A 23,296-nucleotide genomic window follows, 5' to 3' on the forward strand; every position below is an offset into this window, starting at 1 on the left:
TATCACCTCATTTCAAATCCATTCCTGGCTTTGGCTTCAAAAATCTGTCACATAAATCTCTCCATGTAAACACACCATAAGTGGAGCATAAACCCAATATCTTTTCTCTTTAAGACCTGAGCACTGGTGTCAGCCCACTTGATAGTCTAGGGGTTACTGGTCCTCTTTTGTAATGTGTCTTGAATTTTCATAGACTCCTCATTTGTTTGTTTTATAGTACAAAAACAACTATTCAGAGAGTGTGAAAACTTTAACTGAAAAGTTAAACAATGGATCCAAATAAATATAAATAATAATGATCCAAAATAAAAGGGAATGTGTTAGATGTGTAGTACTAGCATTTGACCACTAGATGGTGCAGTGTTCCTCGTATTTTAGAATCACAATCTCTATAGACACCAGTGAATGTAGTAATAAGCCAATGTAATGCCACCATAACAAAAGCTTGTTTTTATGGAGAGACATACCAGATCTAACTCTTTGTGTGAATTAGTATTGGGTTGGGGCAGGGGGGAGTGCATTGCAAATACATTTATTTTTCAATTAGGTTTATGGTCCTAAGTCATGGTTGTCAGGCTTCACAGCACACAGCAGTCACTATAGGAAAGATAGAAGATGCAAGATACAACTGTGACCATCAGAAAGTTTACCTTACTCGTATTTTTTATGATAAAAAAAAAAAAAAAAAAGGTTCAACGAGCGGGTCTCATACACGTATTTTTATTCATGTTTTATGTAACCTCTGTACTGTATGTATCAAAAAAGTGCTGCTGAATCTGTTGGCACTATACAAATAAATGTTATTATTATTAATAAACAAAAACAACACCATGGCATTCAGTATTGATGCTGAAAGGAAACCAATCACCAGTATTTTGCTGTTAAAGGAATGAGCAGTGTCATATCCTATATCTCCTTTCTGCTGTTCGGTAATGTTAGATGCAGGAAGGAGGTCTTGTATTCTGGAGGGGGGGGGGGGGGGTATGCCAATCCCCACTGTGTAGGCATTGGGGTGAGGTCGGGCCAAAACTAGTCACAGCTCTCTGCAGGGTTTTATTGACCTGCAAGGAGGCGTCTATGTCTCACACTGCCAGGACATAGAAGCAATAGAAGCCTTATTGCCTGTCAATCACCCTTCAGAGCCCACTCACAGGCAGAGAACCGTGACTTATTACAGTCCCCCGTCCCCACCCCGATGTCTAGATAGCAAGGAATAGCAGAAAGACATATGGTAGGAAAGGATCTTACCACGTCTGTTGGGCACGGCTAATACCTTATCAGCAGAAGGCCGGTGATTGGTTTCCTTTAAGCAGGTGACCAGAATTCTTTGTTTTACACTGGGAGATGTATCAATATAAGACATTCAGTTTTTTTTGTTTTTTTTTACAGTATTGATATGTTCATATGGCAAGTAACACAGACATTCAGCATCTATACTTAATATAGTAACTCATCATGTAAGGAAAAAGTTCCCTTAAATAAGAATAAGCAAATACCGTGTCCAAGTTCTTCCACATCCATATATCTGTCCGTTTAATATGTATGTGTAAAGGTAAAACAGATGCGGTTATATGCCTTACTGCACAATCCATTTTTCATTAACTTACATTGTTAAAAAAAAAAAAACAGTTTGTAGTGGACCAGGTTGACCATGTTTTTCAGTATGTTAAAATTAAAGTTTCTGGAACTGAAACCGCAATATTGATGGGAAAACACAGTGTAAACCCAGCCTTAGGCAGTCATTCTAAAGAAAAAATATGTTGAAAATCTGGTTTATTTTGACAGTATATCACATTTAGCACAACTCTATACAAATATATATCACCCTACCAAAAACCAAAATTACACTACATCAGGTAATAGGGGGTCCACGGATATATTCACCCTATACGCTTGGAGTATCCTTTCTTTTGTGACCAAATATATAATGATAGACAGGAGGTCACTACAGAAGGCAATGCTGCAATATGATTCATGATGACTAAGTGGCCCCTGGTCTAAACCAGCATAAAGTATCCACAAGTCATTAGTTCTCTTGGTTTTCCTATCGGGGTCATATAGGGTGAGTGTCAGCACAGGAGCCAGACCCCCATACTGTAATAGGTAATTAAGCTCATTTTCCCCCTAGACCTTCATTTGCATATTTATTATCAGGTAGATCCTACATTACCCCGTCCCCTGTACGTTTTTGACAGCGCCGCTATACTAGAAAATTTTAGTGGAAATCAGATGAGAAATGAAGAAAAGGTTGACTTGTCAGAATGCGGTGCCATCTTGCTTCTTACCTCTGGGGCCTTGAATACTGAATTAGTAACGCCGCAGTAATGAGGTCACACCTGTCAGTGCCCGAGCCGAGTCTGAGTAATGAGCGGAGCAGAGGATTCTGGGACAAACGCAAACCTTTTTAGAACAGTTTTGGAAAGTAATGGTATATATTATAGATTACCCATCTCTATTCTTATTCCTGCCTCAGCAATTTACTCATCAATATTGTTTGTTAAAATGTACCTTCCAGGCAGATTTCTACAGTCTAAGATGGTTTCTACAATCCAAGAAATAGTTGAGCTTCAGTGTATTTTAAGGGTTATAGTATCTAGTTTTTCAGATATGGGGCACTTATTTTATATCTAGGTCCTTTTTCTACTATATACTATATAGGAAACCATACAGAACATGAAATGTTTAGAATATTAAAGCTAATAAATATTTAAGTTTCCCTGATGCATAAGAGTGTGTTCACACCAAGTAAAATAGGCGGAATTCCACCTGCCTCAGCGTGTCATAGCATTTCTATGGGAGAGCGCGCGCTCAAAGAAGTAACATGTAACTTCTGAGAACAGCAGCGTAAGAGCGCATGCTCTCCTATAGAAATGCTATGACATTCTGAGGCAGGCGGAATTCCGCCTATTTTACTCAGTGTGAACATACCCTAGTACACAAAATGACATCACAGTTGATCAAGTACACAAACTGATGTCACGGTACAAGGTTAAAGGGGTACTCTGGCCCTGCAGTATAATCTGTGTACAGCCGGGGAGGGGGTTGAAATAGAAGCCGGCGGTGACTTACCTCCACGGTTCCAGCGCCGGCTCCCGGATCGCACCGCCCCGTACCCCCGTCCCGCGGCCGCTTCCTGGTTAGAGCTTGGGCTTCAGACGTGACGTCTCAAGGCAGCTCTGCCATTCAGTGGTCGTAGCGAAGTCTCGCCTCGGCTGCTGAATGGCTGAGCTGCCTTGAGACGTCACGTCTCATGCCGCAGCTCTAATCAGGAAGTGGCCGCGAGACGGGAGCCGCCGCTGGAACCGGGGAGGTAAGTCACCGCCGGCTTCTATTTCAACCCCCTCCCCGGCCGTACACAGATTATACTGCAGGGCCGGAGTACCCCTTTAATGCAGATCATGATGTCACAGGACAGTCATAAACATATTAAAAAGGAAACAAGATGTACACTATGATATAGCCCATTGAAAAAACAAAAAAAACCTATACTATGTATGTATAATAAACAGGGGCAGAGGGATAATGCAGTGATGTCACAGCATGGGCCCCCTTAGTAGGTGCTACCCAGTTAGTCAGACACAGTTTAGTTCCAATAGTTAAGAAAGATAATGCTGCAATAATGGAGTCATGTCACTAGCTGTTTTTTATGGGGGAAATAATGGCTATATAGGGGAGAGCTGTGTGTTGCTGGCACCACTGGGAGGGACGGCATCAGTATACAGTCAGGATTCCATAAATGTCTCCAGTGGGAACACCATTTTAAGTCCCCCCCCCCCCCCCCCCCCATTAGGTGTCATTCAATCTGACTGGAAAGGTTGACTATCTCTGGTTTACATATCTACCCCCCCCCCCCAAGATTTGTTGGTACCCCTGTATACTATGACTGGATGTCTCATCACAGTACTCCACGCGTAGAGGACAACATTATCAGACTGAATTACTTGGGAAGACTTGGCTTATAACAAGAATGTCACGTTCAATTATAGCCAAGCCATTAAGATCCGACTTCTGGAAAAAAAACAAACAGGCTATTATAAGCTTTGCTTCAATATCTTATGATAAAATAAATGAGAAAATGTGATAGGACCTCTTTGGAGGAAGGTGATAGTATCAATATGTAAACTTTGATTAAATGGTACATGCTACCACGAGTGGCATAATCTGAATGTTGTAGGCCCATATGCAAAACCTGTAGCAGGGTCCCCCAATAAATACTGTACACAGAACAGGAATCAAACAGTACAACGATAATAAACTGCAATATCATTACATGGGTTTACAAAGCTAAGTGATGTCACAAGATGGTGGTAATAACTAGAAGAGAGTTACAGCACATGAATAATAAGGATGATGATGTACACATTGATAAAGGTTAAAGGGAATCTGTTATAAGGTGACAGATTGGTGTATTACTTACATAATTTTGTTCAGCCGTTCTTCTAATATGCCGGAGAATAAGATTCTTGCCACATCCCTCCCCCCGCCCTCCAACTGGTAACAGGTGACTGCCTATACACACCATGGATAGATAACTGCCAATCACCAGCTGATGGGCAGAGTTTTCTGCTTCTTATGAATAATGAGGACTACTGGGCTCATGGACATAATGGAGAGCACTACTTATTGCCCATATTATTCAGAAGGATAACTCTGAATCAATGTAAGTGATACATTATGGTACAATGTGGTACAATGTAAGTGATACATTATTCTGTTCAGCTTCTCTGTCACTAGTTTATGTTACCCTGAGATAGGACAGCATAAACCTGCTGACAGAGTCTCTTTAAAGTGTTATTGTCGCCCCCCTTACTCTGTGTGGTTTGCCGCAACATCTACAAGCTTAGATGCTGCACATTTGATATATATCTGTATAACACTGGTCTGTGTCTTCTCTTGGCTCTAAAATCGCTTCATTGGTGAACAGTGTCAACTAGGTGGGACTTCATGATAGTTAGGTCCTCTCCCCAGCCAGGAGATTGGGCCCAACAACTGTGTAGCCCTGCCTAGGCGACACTGTTAACCGATGAAATAAAGCGAGACTAGGTGTGTCCTTAGAAAATAAAAAGGTGGGCTTAGCATTCCAGTGTTCTCCATGAGGAGGATAGAGGTAACCCAAAGCCAGACAGCTCTGGCGGCTGCTTATCTCTCTGAGAACAAAGGGGCAGAGCAATGACTTTCCACAGATGATGCTGGTGGAGCATCATCATGGGGTGAGAGCCCAATACACTTTATACTGTAAACGCCAGGTACGGCCAAAAATGTGTCTTACCCAACCAATCAGAAATCTTCCCTGACCTCCCTATAAACATACACATTTTGCCTACTATATATGCATGTTATTCAGTAGGAAAGAGGGAGACAAGCTGCTTGGGATCCTGATATGTAAGGGCCCTATAACAGAGCAATAACCGGCCGAAATAGTCCAATGTGGCCGATTATCACACCATGTAATAGAGACTACAATCAGTCGAAGAAACAATCATCGGCTAATCGTTTCTTTTGGCCCAGACCTAAAATGATCGTCCGCCGACCACACATCGCTACGTGTAATAGCGATGCGTGGCAAAAGGCTGACGATTGCCCAAACAGTTAATACTTTACCTGTCCACTCGTCCGTTCTCCTCCTGCCCTCTGCTTCCTTCCCTGTCCCGCTCGCTGCAGCTTCAAAGCGGTCTGTCTGAGCTGACAGGCTGCTCTAAAGCCACAGCACACGGTGCGGGGATGGATACAGAGCACAGGAGAAAACCAGAGCGTTGACAGGTAAAGTATTAACTTTTTTGGCAAGGGCTGCACGGACATCGCTAATGATGTCCGTGCAGTCCTTGCTGAATGATTAACAGGCTATGTAATAGGCCCAGAAAAAAAAACAAGATCTAGCAAATCGACACTTGTTTACAGTATTAATCGAGCCTTCATCAGCCCTTGTAATAGGACCCCAAGTCAAAAGTCCTCTTTTACATGTTAGTGTAATGTTGGCTGAACCTACCTATTTTGAGAAGCTGGGCTGACCTGCTAGTGTGTATGGGGGCTTCCTGACTCTCCCTAAATAGACGGAGTCAGTAGGGATTTCAGTGTTCATGTATATGGTGACCATGTACAATGAGATATCTGGCAGCTAAATGAGTGTTAGTCCCTCAGCTGCTAAAGAAGGTGTGCATTTTGTATATTATATGTGTATATATATATATATATATATATATATATATATATATATATATATATATTTGTGTGTGTATATATATATATATATGTAGTGGTTTAGCTATAGTCACTCCTGGACCTTGTTTTTGTACATTCCTATTCTCCTAATGAAAAATCCATATTTGAAGCATCTTTTTTTAGAACCGTGCTGTGTGATTTCTCTGTTTAAATAGACAACTGGGCGTTACCACCCTCTCCTTGTCAATAGGGCGTGTCCCTATACCCTTTGGTGTTGTCTACTGACAGTCTATGGACATGTCCCATTGACAAGGGAAATAGTGACACCCAGATGTCAATTAGTTCATTCATTTCTGGCACAAAATAGAGCCTTAAGCGAAGATGCCCCGGAATTGTTATTTTATGAGGAATAACCTGCAGTAATATCACTTGTAAACCCGATGTGAGGCCATGGTGCCAGGAGTGTTTTTCCAGATACTGAACCATCATTTGATATGTGACACAAAGAAAACTGTGTTTCCTCTTTGTCCTGACCAAGTGGTTCAAAGCGCATGAAGATCATGTGACGTAACTCACAAAATAAAGTGATGTTTGTGCAGCATGTCTTACTCATGATGGAGAGTCTCCTAATGTCTTCTTGTGACTGCCAATCTGACACGTGTTTTATACGGGATGTTTGGGTGTATGATGAATGATTCTACGAATGATCCATGTAATGTCCTTCTTCAAAGAATTGTATCTGTATAAGATTTATAAAGCACCACACCATAGCTGAGCTGGTCAGCCAGAGTATGATAGGACCCTCCAGTGGGCCAAGACTCTAACACGCTGGTGTCAAGCCTCCGAACCTCCAGCTGTTGCCGAACTACAGGTCCCATCATGTCTACACTGCACTGAATTGTGGCTGGAGGCTGACATAGTATGATGAACATTAGATACGAATTATTCTATCCATACATATACAGTGGTACCTTGGTTTAAGGGTAACTTGGATTAAGAGTGTTTTGGTTTAAGAGCTCACAGTTTTTCAAAATTTAAGAGCATTGCTTTGGTTTAAGAGCTCCCTGTACTGGGTGGGAGGCGAGTGGGGGAGGGGCATGGTCTGAACAGGGTGGTCTACAGTACTGTACTATGACCCAGGATGTCTCCCTCACCTTCCAAATCATAGCAGATCCACTTCAGGCTGGGGCTTACATCAGGGGACAGGACTGTGGAGATAATCTCTCCATAGCTGTAACCCCTCTCTCCCCAAAAAGAGAGTGCTGCATGTTTGTGCCCACATCTGCCCTGCTCATTCCTTTATATTCCCTGCTGTTTTTGTCAGTTATTGGGTTTCCAATCCTCTCCATTCCTGCTATAATGTGCCTGCACTCACACTCAGCTATACACATTGCTGCTATAATGTGCCAGCACTCACACTCATCTATATACACTGCTGCTATAATGTACCTGCACTCATACTCAGCTATACACACTGCTGCTTTAATGTGCCTGCACTCACACTCAGCTATATACACTGCTGCTATACTGTGCCTGCACTCACACTCAGCTATACACACTGCTGCTATACTGTGCCTGCACTCACACTCAGCCATTATGGGGATCTGCAGTTCAATCCTGTATCTACAAACTGCTGCTGTGTTATCAGGGTTATGCCTTTACTATACATTATACACCAGATGCTGATTGCTATACTGTACAGTAACTTATAATATCACATATTCAGCTGTTTCTAAATGTTTGTTTTATCTGTTTTAAATGTCATTCAGAATAAAAAAAATCATTATTTTGGGGTGTGGAACCAATTGTCTGAATTTCAGTGATTTCTTATGGGAAGTTTTGCTTTGGTTTAAGAGTGGATTTGGATTACAAGCCCAGTCCCGAAGCGAAATATGCTCGTAATACAAGGCAGCAATATATATATATATATATATATATATATATATATATATTCAAAAGGAAAACAGCACTCTGATCAGGAACTAACTTCATACAGAACAAAACCTGCAGCAGGGACCAACACTAATTTTTGCAAGCTGCAACTTCAGCTATAAACTATGGCACTGCCCCCCAACCTGTGGCTTTCCTACTGCTGCAAAACTACAACTCCTATCATGCCTTGACAGCTGTTGGTTGGGAAACATTGATTTATAGGAATCTCTTGAAATAGCGTTTAGGGTTTATCCACATACACATGATACTGCACTTGCAGCCTGCACAATGTGGGACATAACCGTTTACTGTGTACTGTCTGTACATTGAACTCAATAATAAAACAGTATGCTGTAAGCTCTTAAGCTCCCCCTAGTGTCTGCTGCAGGGACACAGAATACTATCATACTCTGAACAATATTAAGATATATTAACAAATTAATGAGCATAGAATGTTGGACCTAAAACTGCATAGGTGGACGGTCAGTCAGGCCCATAGTCACACACTGTAACGTCTAATGGCATCTGTGACACTAGGAGGAGGTTTGCACTTGTCTCCTTACAGCTGTCTGTTCCGCACAATTATGAAGTATTCTGCAGCAGTTGACCCCCAGCCAAGAATGCTACGTCCTTCCTGAGTGCAATGGAGGATCCTAAGCTGAGCTCCTGACTGCACATTACTGAGTGATTTAAAGTAACTTTATTGTCCCTGAGGACTCATGAGATGTCACTAAACGCGTGCGGCTATTAAAGTGAATATACACTGAATGTGACACAGTTAATGATCCAATAATTCTCAACAATCAGTAACCATCAATGTAGTGAGGCTGCCCCTGCAGCCACAATGTGCTGTATATTAAGCTCAATCCTCCATGTTATAGTATCACATCTTATTATTCATTATATTACATACATTACAATTACTGGGATTTCTGCAGGTCTAGAATGACTACAGACGATGGCTACAGGATGGGATTTTTATTGTCACAATAGTCTATTGTCACATTAGTCTATGATCCATGAATTATACAATCACATCAGTCACTATATATAATACAGACATCAGTAAGCATAATAACAGTGCCTATCGCAAGGACTGGGCACCAATAATAAAGTCCTGGAAACCTCCTGTAGGTGTACGTTCTTGGCCAAGGGGCAGGGACTCATTCTCAAAAATATAAGATAGCGCATTTTACTTTTCTTTATGGGATTTATAACTTCTTAAAGTGTCTCTGTCATTTAAAAATAAATAAATAAATAAAAGCACAACTTTTGTCATGTCCCAGTATTCCCTAGGGCTGCATTCAACTTCTTCAGCCAACAGTAAACAAATGCCGCATCCTCGAGGTTTGCTCATCTTTACATTAAAGGAAGAGTCCGGCGAAAATTTTATACAAATCCCCAATATACACTTATTACGGGAAATGCACATAAAGTGCTTTTTTTCCCTGCACTTACTACTACATCAAGGCTTCACTTCCTGGATAACATAGTGATGTCACTTCCTGGATAACATGGTGATGTCATGACCCGACTCCCAGAGCTGTGCGGGCTGTGGCTGCTGGAGAGGATGATGGCAGGGGGATGCTCAGTGTCTCTCCAGTGCCCTGTGTCCCTCAGGTCCATTCTTCGGGAGGGCGGAATCTGCCTAACCATAGAATGGAGTAGGGATGGTCCGAACCGAGTTCGGTTCGGGTTCGTACGAACCCGAACCCTCGGTAATGATTCGGGCGGATTCAGCGGGAGGACCACCTGGAAAACTGGGATACAGCCATAGCCATAGGCTGTATCCCAGTTTTCAGGGCGCTACTCCCGCTGGATCCGCCCGCTCCACAGAGCGGGCAGACAGCGGGAATCTGCTGCCTAGCGTTCGGGTTCATACGAACCCGAACCTCGGCAGGTTCGGACCATCCCTAGAATGGAGTCTATGACGCGGGTGGAGATGTGTGCGGCCATGAGTTGCAGAATCCGCAGCAGGTGATCCGCCCGGATTCCTAAGGGTGCCTTTACACAGAGAGATTTATCTAACAAATTTTTGAAGCCAAAGCCAGAAATGGATTTGAAAAGAACCAAAATCTCAGTCTACTTTATGACCTGGCCCCTGTTTATAGTATGTTCCTGGCTTTAGCTTCAAAGATCTGTCAGATAAATCTCTCTGTGTAAAGGCCCCCTTACTGTGCACATACCCTTACATTAGACACAAATTTTCCATATATATATTTTTTAACCTGCAAAAATGCCCCCAAACACTATTTTTCTTTTCCATTGTAAGGCCATGTCCACACTCTGTGAAATGATGGCCATTGTTTTCATTCTTTAATGATTTTCATTGAGGACTTTGGAAACAAGGGCCGTTGGTTTACATACTGCATAAAATTATGGCCGCTGTTTGCAGCGACCATTAAATTAACGTGCGTGTTATTAATTTGCCGCCGTTATTGTGCAGCAGCCGTTATTTTAAATTGTCCACACATAGTACTTTATTTTCACCGTCCTTTCTATTAAAATCAATGGACCTTTTAATTAAAAAGACACCTAAAAGGGGCCACCTTTGAATCTTAACTAGAAAAATGTTCCAACAGACGTTATTGCTATGACAGCCATTGGAACATGCAAAACCATTTAAGTATCAAAGGCCATAGAAAATCATGTGAACATAGCCTAAGTCATGTGATTTTTTTCATCATGTGACTCTAGGACTTCTACTGAACACCTAGAAAAATGCTAGAAAAAAAGCCAACATGAAAATAGACATGGGGGGAGACATATCAAACTGGTGTAAAGTGAAACTGGCTCAGTTGCCCCTAGCAACCAATCAGATTCCACCTTTCATTTTTCAAAGAATCTGTGAGGAAAGAAAGGTGGAATCTGATTGGTTTCTAGGGGCAACTAATGGTGCGTTTACACAGAGAGATTTATCTGACAGATTTTGGAAGCCAAAGCCAGGAACAGACTATAAACGGGGAACAGGTCAGAAAGGAAAGACTGAGATAAATCTCTCTGTGTAAACGCACCATTAGACAATTCTACTTTACACCTGTTTGATATATCTCTCTCATGGTGTTTCCCCACTATTTCTTTTCTGCAATAGGACAGAAAAAAATACCCTGAAAAAAAACGCCAAACCCAAAAACCTCACGTGGGAATTGTGTTCCATATTTCCCCATTTACTCTCAGCTAACATCAGGTTGCAGCAAAACAAAAGAAAAACAACCCAAAGCAAAACAAAATGCTGTTGTAAGCAGAACAAATTTTTTGGAGCAGGAAAAAAAATTCCACAAATTGGGTAAAAAAACTCCATGCCTAATACATGTTGCATTTTTGAAAAATTGCCAATAACCAAAGAATGCACGCCATAATGTAAAGACCATTGCAAGTATGTTGTTCTATAGCTCTCTGTTGATTTCCAGTTCCAGGAGAAGTCTAGCGATTTATAAAATCTCCCAGACAGCAAAAAGCCTGTACTGGCTGATTGACTGGCCCCCTTAGCCAATTAGTGACTGACTGGCTGAGCGGCCAGTCCATCAGCCGGGTCATGACGTGTCAGCGCTGGAGATCCCGGAGCCCGGCAGAGGTCAGTTTGTACTCAATTTCCCCCCTGCTGGCTGCCAGATTTTATAAATTGCTGGACTTCGGTCTTAAACAAATGGATAATTCTTGGCATATGTGTACACAATGCTTTAGGCTGGGTTGATACTGTACTCTCTATTTTGGCTTCAGAACTCACATGTCTCTTAATGAACTTACGAATAAAGAAAAAAAAACATGAGGAACTGCAACATGCAATACATACTAAAGCCTCTATTACATGGGGCGATGTTGAGGAGCAACATCGCTACTACACGCGTCAGCAGCGAGCAATTGAGAGCCAGGGGGCTGCCTGGGTGATCGCTGATCATCCTGGCAGCCCATAGAAGATAGTGGCGGTCTGCTGCCGCCGCTTCTATTACACAGAGTGACGGCAGCAGATCGTTGCTATCTTGCTCATTTGTCTTTCAACATGTTGAAAGACAAATGACAGCAAAGATCAGCCGACATTGTTGTCTTCTATTACATCAGACGATTATCGGCCAAATACGGCCGATAATTGTTTAATGTAATAGGGTTAAGTGAACACAGCCCTTGGGTTATATTTTATGCTGGTCTCAACCAGTTTTGGTAATGGCTCTTGCATATACATATACAACATTTGTTTGCCCTTTTTTTTGGATTGAAAAACAACGAAAAAAAATTGCCCCCTCATTTCTCCCTTCCATGATGCTGTTTTTGTGGTGTTTTGTTTCAGAGTAGCATGTATTAATATAGGTGTCTTATTTGACGTTTTTTCCCCTGATTTTTTCTCATTACAAATCATGTTTGTTTTTTTTTGTGTTTTTTTTCATTTTGTGACTGAATGATTTCTGTTAAAGAATTGGGGGAGAGAACATCAGGAAAAATGGTAAAATGCATGCACACATGTTTTTTCTGGCATTTTTTCCACCTACTATGGAACACTTTTTATAAAAAAAAAAAAAAAACACCATAGCATGCTGCAATTATAAAAACTTGCCACTGAGCCTAAAAACACTACAAAAAGGTAAGAAGCACACACACAGAAAAATGCCATGTGGGTATGGAGTTCAATTTTTTTCCTATTGACTCCCAGCTAACATGTGGCCACATTGTATGGCTTTTTCCCTTTAAAAAAACTCTGTTTCCAAGCTTTAAAATTGAAAAAAAAAGCTCTCTCTATATATAATTTATATTTTGTTCATTTTTTTCCTCCACATATATTAGGTATCAGAAAAACAACATAAATTGTGAATTTGAAATCTATGTTGTGAAAATAAATTAGTGATGTTTCCTGGATGTGTTTTGGACCCATTTTTCTATGGGAAACATATGCAGTGTGAACATGGCTTTAAAAACCAGAACATGACATGCTATGTAGCATTAAACTGCAGTGTGCTTATTCTGTTCAGTTCTGCGTTGCGATCTCTTGTGGGGCCATATTGCAGTTGATAAGTCTTATGGAGCCCTGCTACAATATCTCAGTGCAGAAGTGTGAACTATAGGCAGCCCAGAGAAAGCTTCTGTATGCCCTCATTATAAGTCCCAATGTATCTGTCTTATTATTACGGCATACGTCAGCTGTTATTATTACATTAGGAAAGTCCTCAACCTTGTGAGTTTTTTTTTCCCCCAAAGAAAGTGTTTCTTTTTCAGCCTGGGTTCTGATGACAGCTCGGAGTGATCCCTCAGTCCTCCCCTGCACTTGTGATTGGTCTCTGGCAGTGTGGGCTGGGGTTTGCCTATGACACTGTGATACAGGACAGGGCTTTGCTCTTCACAGCTTTATCCTCTACAGCAAGGACTATGTAGCTGCACCTAGAGGAGTCTCTTATATTGTATTTAATGCACCGCTTACTTCTTTCCAGAAAGCGAAAGAAAGAAAAGAGACACAAATCTAAGAGCCAGCACTGAATCCCTGCAGAGGAAGGTGGGGGGCTGTGAGCATGATGACTGGGAACAGACCCAATCTGCAGCCGGGGGCAGATGGTAAGTTGGAGAAACTTTTCTCTTTTTTTTTACCCCCCCTTTAAATCCAATATTCCTTTAAGGCAACCAGATTTGTGCTCTGTAACGTAACCTGTGCTCTTCTGATTATGGAGATCTGTAATGGGGGCTTATTCCCTAGGAAGCCCACCACCTCCCCACAGCTGTTCCACCATCGTTCTGTTAATTTGCCGTCTCCACCAGGGAAATCTTTGGCTTGATTCACAACAACCCTTTAATTCTGAATGGCTAATGATAGAGCCTCCTAGAAAATCCTTTAACTTCTTTGGATTTGGGATATGTTTGCGTCTCGCTTCCCCCACCGGGCATTACGTAGACGTATTTCATGGTGATCGCAATCTCCGGGACATCTGACTTTGTATAGGGATCTAGCTGACAAATTCCTCTGTAGTAACATAAAGAGTATATTGTCCTTACTTAGAGCCTGCAGTCTGGACTATTGAAGGAAGAAGCTAAGATCTTATTTGTCATATAGAAACTTAGTAACACAGATGAATTATTGTTAGATATTAATTGGCTTTAACCCGTTGAGGTCCAGACAACAGGAAGATGGTAAAAAAGGGGGTGAGCCAAGTTAAAGCCATTCATTTTATATGTGTATGATCTATTAGAAGAGGCACAATTGCAATGGATCATCCAGCTATTATTAGGATAGATGCATGGCACCTGAAGTCTTTCATGTGCGTTCTTTTAGAAATGGTTCCTATGGTTGTGTTCACACTGTGCATTTTTCTTCTTTTTTTTTTTTTTTTTTAAAAAACATACATTTTTTGTGTTTTGGTAAGTTTACTACAAAATGCAACAACACACGAGGTGTGAATATAGTCTAACTGGATGTCTGGTCATATACCATGTATACAAAATAATGCTAGGTTATCGGATTAAGGGCAGGGCTGTACACCACAATTATCATTCCGAAAAAAGAAAAAAATGATTGTCGTGCTAATGGCATCTAATAATAGTGAAGTATTCAACAATGTCAACTCGAGGCTGTGTTCACAAACGTTTTTCTTTTTTTTTTTTGCCATTCAACGGCTGACCAAAAAACATAGCCTAAATGTGAATACGTAAAGTGGTCCTCCCTGAAATGTGGTTGCATTATTGCATGCAATGTTTGCCTATGGGATTGGCATGACGTTTTGTAGGTATACACTGCGGTATTTATCTGGGGTTTCACAATTACAAACAATTCAGAGTAGATTTCATGTTTTTCATATTATTGCAAAAATCCAATTGAAGTGACAGAAAAACAGCCAACATATTGGTATATGAGTGTGTGATCCAGAAACGTTTAGGGCTTATGCCCCTTTAAGTTCTACACAACTATATAACAGTGTTCAGCAAGCTGAGGAGCCGCTATACTGTACCTGTGTATGCCTCTGATTTCATATAGAGATTTAGGATAGTCATTGAATGCTGTATGCATCCTAGAAACAAAAATGTGGAGTGCTCCATTAGATGTTGTACTATGGAGGTATTGCCATGCTTCTACAAAAACATTCTCCATGTTATTATGTTGTATGAAAGCACAATGCGGTATCATGCTAGGGATATGTGCCAAGGAAACTGCCCTATGGTGGGGTATTTTTGTAGCATCTCCGTTGTTGTGACAGATCCACCGTGAGTTTCCTCCTTTGACTTCGATGGGGAATCCAAAACTCACAATCAAACCATGTTCACACAGGGAACTACAATGAGAAGAATGATCGCGGCACTTCACCTTTGGCAAGCTTTATTCACATCTTGGGCGACGAACGTTTCACGCTACTATAATGCTTCCTCCTGGTCGCCAGATGGATGCATTATAGTAGTGCAAAACGTTCGGCAGTCTCAGGACTCCATCACTCATACTAACAAATTTTAAACACATTTTAAGTAACAAATGACTGTGGCCCCAGAGTTGGAAAATATCCAAGTTTAGGGTAGGTTCACACTCAAGGAATTCTCAAGGAATTGTAGAGGAAAGTTTTCTGCTTGAAATTCCTCACCTATTCAGCTCTGGCAGAGTAGGAGCAGAATTCAAGCAGAATGTAAGCTGAATTTAAAGAGGATGTACCACCAGGTACATCCTCTTTAATCTGACACAAGGATAGAACGGCGCCATCACGGGGAAGCCGGTGCCGCGGTCCGTTTTTCGATCCGCGGCCCGATTCACGTGTACGGCGCCATTCTATCCAATGGATTGTAAAACGGACTGCAGGACCGGCTTGCTCGTGACGGCGCTGTTCTATCCCTGTGTCAGATTAAAGGGGATGTAACTGGGGGTGCACACTGAATAAATAGGACGGCTCAAGGACAGCGGCGGGTGCGCGTCTCCGCCAGTGCCATAGACTCCATTCTATGCACGGCCGGTTTCCTTCCTCCGCCCAAAGAATGAGCGAACGAGCGACGGACTTTCCGTCCTATTTACTCGGTGTGCACATACCCTAAGCCCCCATTGACTTCTATAGGATTCCTCTAGCAGAATCCACCCAAAGAATTAACATGTCAATTCTTTTGCCCCGTTCCCACTGAGCAAGAACGTCATACGGGCGGAATCCCGCCTTGCTCAGTGTCCCGCTTTGAGTGAAGGAGAGGGGAGGAAGCAGATGCGCGCGCGCTCTCTCCTTCACTTAAAACGGGACACTGAGCACGGCGGAATCCCTTCGTTCTTGCTCAGTGTGAACAGGGCCTTTGAGCAGAAAGCAGATCAGTGGCAGAAAATTCTTCTCAGAAATTCTGCAGTGTGAACTACAGAGCAGAAATCCCATTGAGCACAAAGGGACATTGCTCTGTACATATTTTACGGAAGGAATTTGAAGCTGAAATAAGAGCGGATTCCTCTTCAGTTCCTCACCTATTCCTCAGTGTAAACCTACCTATATAGAGCACCAGCGACATGACCGGTTCCCTTTAAAGGGAAACTAACAGCAGGTTAGAAGACGTAACTACTGTTATATTTCCACAGGGTTGGGGGCGTTGAGGATGAAGATAATTTCCTTATATTGCTGACTTTGCATAGAAAATAAAAAAAAAACCCCATCATATTCTCACCTACCACGCTCCTCCGGGTTCCTCCCGTCACGTCTTCGGGTCGCCTGCTGAACATTCTGGACGCTACTTCTGAGACAGACTTATCTCGGCAGTGACAGCTCCGTGACAGTGCTCATCCAATTACTGACTAAAGACAATGGTGTGGGCAGTGATTGTATGTACTGAGAAGACGTCATCTCGGCAGTACAGTCGGAGTGTTAAGTGGGGAACCCGAAGACGTGACAGGGAGAGCAGGGTTAGGTGTGAATAGGATGCCTGGAGTACCCATTTAATTGAAAATTTAAGTGCCTTTTCTTGGATACAGCCTTTAAAGGGAAACTTTTGGTTAGGAGACTGTAACCTACTGTTATGTTCCCATAGTACATAGGACGCTGAGGATGAAGATATTTTTCTAACCTTAATCCTCAGCGCCATTTTTGCAAAATCTTGACTTTATTCAATATGTAAATTGGACAGTTTGGCGCACTGGGGGTTGGGCTTAAGCCCTCAATGCATTGATCTGACAGCTGGCCCGCCCTTCTCTTGAATATTTATTGGGCATACTGCAGTGATGAGCACCCAAGGGACGTTATTGCAGAGAACCGGATGAATATTCAAGAGAAGGGGCGGGTCCATGCTAGTCTGCCCCCAGTGTACCAAACTGCCTCATTTACATATTAAATAAAGTGAAGATTTACTGAAAACGTCGCTGAGGATGAAGGTTAGAAAAATATCTTCATCCTCAGCATCCTGTGCACTATGAGAACATAACAGCAGGTTACAGTCTTCTAACCCAAAGTTAGTTTCCCTTCAAAGGCTGTATCCAAGGCACTTACATTTTCACTTAAAGGGGTACTCCGGACATTTATATTTTGTAAAATATTCCTGTAGTTGCATAGTAAATAATAAACATCTTATTCTTACCTAACCATGCTCCCCCTGTCACGTCTTCTGGTCCCCCGCTGAACACTCCAGTCACTACTGCAGAGATGGATTTGTCTTGGCAGTAACAGCCTGCTCAGTCAATCACTGGCCACACCGCTGTCCAACTTCAATCAATAACTGACTGAGCGGGCTGTCGCTGCCGAGATGAGTTTGTCTTGAAAGTAGTGGCTGAAGTGTTCAGTGGGCAACGTGAACATGTGGAAGGAGGAACCCGGGGGAGCGTAGTTAGGTGAGAATTGGATGTTTCTATGCAACCTCAGAAATATTTCAACAAATATAAATGCCTGTAGTACCCCTTTAATTTTGTACACTGTATTCTCAAATGGCCATGTAACCTTGAGTACACATAGCCTTAAAACAGAAGTCCCATAATTAAAAAAAAAAAGCAAGGCAGGCAGGGGGGTGTTGGAACCTTAATAAACAAAGTATACTTACCAGTCCCCGTGCCTCCGTAGCACTGCTTCCAGGTTCCCCTGGCGGGCCCTGGCTGTCATTTTTGCCTGGAATCCGAGTGCATCACATACCCGGCTCCTCCAGCTGCAACGTCACAGTCCAACTCATCGATTGCCTACTCAACCAGTCAGTGACTGGGGCGGGGGCTGAGTGAGCAATCGATCAGCCGGACATGTGGCCATTGCAGCTGGGTTTTCCATCAACAAGACCCGGGAGCAGCACTATAGGGCGCAATGATAGGTAAGTATACTTTGTTAGTGTGTTCCCGCACCCCCTGTCTTTTTTTTTTTATTATTTCATGGGACTATGGGTGTTGTAGATTTTGCTACAGATCTGTTGTCAATTCCTCAAATTTCCATTGCTGATGTGAAATACACTGTAGTCCATATTTATTAAAGGTTATAAAATAGAAAGTGGTGTAAAGCACGCATAGCAACCAATCACAGCTCAGTTTTTATCTCTGATAAAATGAAAGCTGAGCTGTGATTGGTTTCTATTGGCAATTTACACCAGTTTCCATTTTCCAATACTTAAAAGGGAATTAACTTACAAAATATTTTTGTAATTTACTTCTATTTAAAAATCTCAAGTCTTCCAGTATGTCCTGCAGGAAGTGGTGTATTCTTTCCAGTCTGACACAGTGCTCTCTGCTGCCACCTCTGTCCGAGATATGAACTGTCCAGAGTAGTAGCAAATCCCCATAGAAAACCTCTCCTGCTCTGCACAGTTCCTGACATGGACAGGGGTGGCAGCAGAGAGCACTGTGTCAGACTGAAAAGAATACACCACTTCCTGCAAGACATACAGTAGCTGATAAGACTTGAAATTTTTAAATAGAGGTAAATTACAAGTCTATGTAACTTTCTGAAACTATTTAATTTGAAAGAAAAAGATTTTTGCTGGAGCACCCTTTAATATTCCAGTGGTAGCCTTGGATGAGTGTTATTAAAAACAGCACTTCTTTATCTAAGAATTGTGTGTATGTGCCTTTTATTTGGTAAAAAAAATATTTTTTTATATTCTCCTGTAAAAGTCAAAGAGGCGGGGAAGGAGGTAATGCAGAATGACAGGCTCTTTATTACAGATTTGGCATGGATGGCAGGCATTACTCTTTGCTGCTCATACGGGTGGTGGTGCACATATAAGCACCGACACAAATTTTCCTATTAATAAATGAATGTGAGACATGTTTCCCGTCTCTGCTAATCCCTTCACAGAAAATTCATGAGAGTCAAAAATAGAGAAAAATATCACATGAAGAAGTCATAAATCTGAAGCCTGTCATATGGGCAGCTGAATCCTAGCACTACGGGCCTATGGTACTTCAGAGCTGTAATCCAGACTGTGTGCGGCTCTGTCTGGGATTCTCTCCTACAGTGAGGGCCGTTCTGTAGCATTAACTTATTATAGTACCACAGGGTGTGATTAGATTTGTGCACAAACAGCGATTCTTCTGCATAAGTGCAGTGAGCGCAGAGCGTGCACCGAGCTGCCAGACGCCTAATTACAGGAGGAACGTGTCAGCCGTAATTAAAATCCTCAAGAAGTGTGCAAGGAAATGCCGAAAACACAGATTACAGATATTAATTGCAGTTTGTAGACTAAATAGTCAAAACCATAGACACTAATTATATTTCATACAATAGCAAATCACATCTACAAATGTGGAGTAGCAGAGCTGAGCCAGGGTAAATGCACGGGACTTTGCTAAAAGTCTCTATGTACTTTAGACTGTAGTCGGATATACTCGCCCCGGGGCTGGTTTAACCGGCAATCTAAGGTGTATAGGGCTCTCCCGAATTACCACCGTCAGATGATGTGTGTGTAATAAAAAATCACTGCACGACCCCTTTGTTCAGGTAGAGATAAGCCGCAGTGAGCGTTCCTTTGTATGGGGAGGGTGGGCAGTGGGCGAGAGAGATAACCAAGTGTCCGTCAGTAATTGAATCGGAAAAAGAGTTTGTATGTTCTCTCCGTGTTTGCGTGGGTTTCCTCCGGGTACTCTGGTTTTCTCCCACACCCAAAAACATACAGATAGGTGAATTTAGATTGTGAGCCCTAATGGGGACAGGGAGCAATAATTGGCAAAAACTAGCTAAAGTGCTGCAGAATCTATGAGCACTATACAAATAAAAGCATTATTATTATATATAGCCAGCTGGTGTGAGATATATGCCAGTCTTACTAAATTACCCCCCAAATTTGCACCTAAACTGTCTGGTTTTGACCATTACAACCAATCGCAGCTTAGCTTTCATTTTCAATTTGGTTTAACTGTGGATATATGAAGGAGGTGAGAATGTAAAATGTTTCCATTTTTAGATGGTCTTGTTACGCTCACGTTCCTGATTTCTTTGATTGTTTTGGTTCCTTTTAGCTCTGACCATCCCAGTCTTGGCATATGTTACCGGATGCTTCTGTAGAATCTGTTCCACGCTTGGAAATTATGCTTTGTCTTTGTTTATTTAAGACACCGTTAAAAAAGAAAAAAATGAGTGTGTATGAGCCCCTGACATTGCAGCATAGCAAGTAACTTGGATAAGACCGAGTTCACATATGTCTCCACCTGCGTTACTTTTATGACCAACATATGGATAAACGGGAATAGTCAATATGTGCCAATCTTAAAGGGGTATTCCCCCCAAAATTATTTTTGCATTAATACGTTGCCCACCCGTAGCTTTCCAACTTTCCAATATCAATTTATTACGAATTCTGCACAGTTTTGCTGTTATCCAAATGCATTCACCCCCACCAAACAGATAGAATCATCAAATCTAAGTCCACTCCGACACTCTCCCTGCTCCTGGCCCGCACCCTCCGAGACGGCATCACGTGTCCTCCCTCTCTTCAATGGGCCGGGTTAGCACTTCTAACCCAGCCAATCTGAAGAGAAGGAGGACACTGACGGGGATGGCTGATGTTAGAGAGGGAGATAGTGATCAGTGCAGCTGTCACTGTCTCCCTCTCTAACAGCAGCCACCCACGTCACCCATACCGTGTGCCCCCCCAGCGCTCCCCTGCACTGTTCCCCCTGACTGCGCTCACACTGACAGCGCTCACCCACGGCACCCCCCCTGCGATCACCCGCGGCACCCCCCCCCCTCACCCGTCACCCGTGGCACCCATTTTCCACAACCCCCCCCCCCCCCGGTGTCACCTGCGAGCATTCCCCGCCACCTGCTCTCATCATGCACCCGCGGCAGCACCCGATCCCCCGACCCCCCACCCCGTCTCACCTGCAGCCATCACCACCCCTGTCTCACCCATGGCCCCCCCCCTCTCACCCGCGGCAGCAGCCGAACCCCCCCCCCCCCCCCCCGTCTCACGGGCGGCCATCACCACCCCGGCCTCACCCATGGCACACGTTCCTCCCCCCCCTCTCACCCGCGGTAGCACCATCCCAGTCTCCCTGCTCTTCCGAGGTCTCCCGCAGCTCAGTAGCATCACTGAGGTGCGGGTGAGAGGGGGGGGGGGACCATGGGTGAGACAGGGGTGGTGATGGCCGCAACACCAACTCACCTCTGCTACATCCCCAACACCAACTCAACTCTGCTACATCCCCAACACCAACTCAGCTCTGCTACATCCCGAACACCAACTCAACTCTGCTACATCCCCAACACCAAGTCATCTCTGCTATCGTTACGTGTAAACGCACCAATATAGTCTAGTCTCCAAAGTCTGCAAAATTGTTGTTGGCACCTCCCTCTTTTACTCACCGAATACTCGCTGAATTTCAGCGCTGATTAAGCGCTGAATGCATGCGGAATCAGCGGGGATTCCTCGAGTGTTCCGCGCTGAATTTCCGCTTACATTTTGCTCGGAATTCAGTGTCAGTTGATTTCAGGCGGAAATATTTCCTCGCGTAATCCGCCCCTTTTGCTCTGTGTGAACGTAGCCTTTCAATGTGGAAATCTTCCTGAGGTCTTATACAGAGTACTGTATTCAAACCTATGCGTCCATTCTGTATCTCTTGCGTGTCTCTCATGCCCAAATTAATTTTTTTTTACAGATTCCCCAAATATCATGATTTGATCTATTGCATGCCATAATATAAACCTATGTTTCCCTATAGACTTTATAGGACAATATGGTGCTATATGGTTATGTAACGGACATGTCAGTTTCCAACATATAGCACTGCCTTGTGCATAAGGTCTTAGAGTGGTATTACACGGCATGATTTTTCGGCGATTAACGATAAACGATCGCTATGACAAATGATCTTAATCATTCACCCTATTACACAGGACAATGATCCGTACTTACGGTCGTTCTTTTGCCCGTCCTTTACTGGCTTTACTAGGGAATGAGCGAACGACGAGTTATTTTACCAAACGATTCAAATGATTTGTGAACGATTAACGATAAAAATAGGTCCAGATTCTATCAAACGATCAGCGATTTCTCGTTGGTCGTTTAATCGTTGCCTGCTTTTACACGTAACAATTATCGTTCAAATCCAAACGATCTAACAATATTTTGAACGATAATCGTCCCGTGTTATAAGGCTTTAAGTCTATGTTCCCAATTTTTTTTCAGCAGTTTATGTGCTTCCAAAATAAAATTTCTGTATTTTTTTTCTACTTTATTTTGTATTGGGCCAATTTTTGACATCTTTTTAATTTTTTTAAAAGCAACAGCTATGGCTGAGCAAATGCCTTTTTATATTAGGGACATTTACATACCAGAATGCATATTCTCTTTTGTATGTAAATGGTTGAAAAGTTTTTAGTGTTTAATTTTACAACTGTGACAATTGGGATGGGATATAAAATGAATGTTATTGACATTAATGTGATGTACAATATGTCCACTGGTAGTGGGAGATCCATTATTATCCATAATGGTAAACTAGTGATCAAGAACGCAAAATCCAACTTGGGGTTATGTGCACAGACTTCTATGTAGAGTTTGTACGGTACGATGATAGAGTTTTGTGGCCAAACTAGAGAACTTTCCTCAGACCTCATAGGCATACGTTTATTCCAGATTTATGCGTCCAGATCAGAATTTTTTGGGACTCTCAAATGTCACTTTTATTATAAAGATTTAGGTTTTAATTGAATTTCTAGGCCATGTCTGGCTCATAAAATACAGCTGGGTCATAGTCGCCTATGAACATTTGCTTTTTCTCAGCAGCTGTAGCGCAGTCAGCATAGGCCAAACGCTTGACAGATGTAAAGCACCTCCTGCCTGGCATACTCTCTACAAGCTCATAAAACATCTATACCAG

The 23,296-nt window shown here is 42.5% G+C and overlaps 1 protein-coding gene across 1 annotated transcript in view; it reads left to right on the top strand.

Annotated features, from left to right (window-relative positions):
- The first annotated feature begins 13,476 nt into the window (after positions 1-13,476).
- FGD3 (FYVE, RhoGEF and PH domain containing 3) overlaps positions 13,477-23,296 on the top strand; it is a 196,696-nt gene continuing 186,876 nt past the window's right edge. Inside the window, exon 1 of the mRNA XM_069967044.1 lies at positions 13,477-13,629. Within this exon, the coding sequence (XP_069823145.1) occupies positions 13,587-13,629 (43 nt within the window). The 5' untranslated portion in view covers positions 13,477-13,586. The remainder of the gene's footprint in view (positions 13,630-23,296) is intronic.

This window comes from Dendropsophus ebraccatus, chromosome 4 (genome assembly GCF_027789765.1).
Source record: "Dendropsophus ebraccatus isolate aDenEbr1 chromosome 4, aDenEbr1.pat, whole genome shotgun sequence".
Taxonomy (NCBI): domain Eukaryota; kingdom Metazoa; phylum Chordata; class Amphibia; order Anura; family Hylidae; genus Dendropsophus; species Dendropsophus ebraccatus.